The sequence below is a fragment of the Trichechus manatus genome, unplaced genomic scaffold (assembly GCF_000243295.1).
Source record: "Trichechus manatus latirostris isolate Lorelei unplaced genomic scaffold, TriManLat1.0 scaffold00167, whole genome shotgun sequence".
Classification (NCBI taxonomy): Eukaryota; Metazoa; Chordata; class Mammalia; order Sirenia; family Trichechidae; genus Trichechus; species Trichechus manatus.
The window spans coordinates 724,209-725,058 of NW_004444103.1; the positions used below are offsets into that span (position 1 = coordinate 724,209).

At 47.4% G+C, this 850-nt stretch overlaps 1 protein-coding gene across 1 annotated transcript; it reads left to right on the forward strand.

The window, feature by feature from the left end:
* Positions 1-6: 6 nt before the first annotated feature.
* TMEM229A (transmembrane protein 229A) lies at positions 7-529 on the forward strand. Its single transcript, XM_004386532.3, has one exon. It carries the CDS (start codon positions 98-100, stop codon positions 494-496), a length of 399 nt encoding a protein of 132 aa, XP_004386589.1. The 5' UTR covers positions 7-97; the 3' UTR covers positions 497-529.
* The last annotated feature ends 321 nt before the right edge of the window (positions 530-850 follow it).

Consider the following 850-nt stretch of genomic DNA (forward strand, 5'->3'; position numbering starts at 1 on the left):
GGCGGGGGGCCGACGGCGACGACCCCGCGGGCCCAGGGGCGCCGGGGGAGCCCCCAGCCAGCGGCTGCCGGACCTGCTCCACTTTCTCTTCTTCGGAATGCACGGCTTTCTGGATGAGATATTCTTCACATTCTTCTTCAACGTGCTGGGGCAGGGGGACGGGGCAGCCAGCGGCCACACGTCGCTCTGGTCCTTCTTTATGTACGGCAGCTGCGGTGTGGTGGTGGAAAAGCTCTACTTCTACCTCCAGTACAGCCGCGGCTGGGGCACCTGGAAGCGGGTCCCCATCTACGTGCTCTTCATCTACGCATGGGAGTTGTTCTGGGGCCTGGGACTCCGCATGTGCGGGGCTTGTTCCTGGGACTATTCTCACTACCCGCTCAATTTCATGGGCCTCATCACCCTGATGTATTTACCTTGTTGGATATTCCTTAGTGTCTACCAGGACCTAGTTTCCAACGTGTTGGAGCGGGTGCAATATATACCAACTAACTAAGACCAAAAAAAAAAGTCACTGGATTCCCACGAATGGATGTGATTTATTTTTACACACTTAAAATGGAGTGGGGTTTTTTTTTTAATCCTAATTTTTATACGCTTTACTAAACTCTTCCAACATGTTTTACTCGACATTTTAGTTTTTCTGACTATTTGCAACCTATGCATAATATGATACTTCGACGTATTACTCTAAATATAACTCAGAGTACTTAATTTGTCAATATTTTAAAACCCTTACAAACCCAAACAACAAAACCATTATACCTTAAGGGTCGAAAAGCTGTGATATTCACATATTTGGGCATAGATGGGTGACAGTTACTAATCTTTGTTTAGAGAGAAAGTTGTT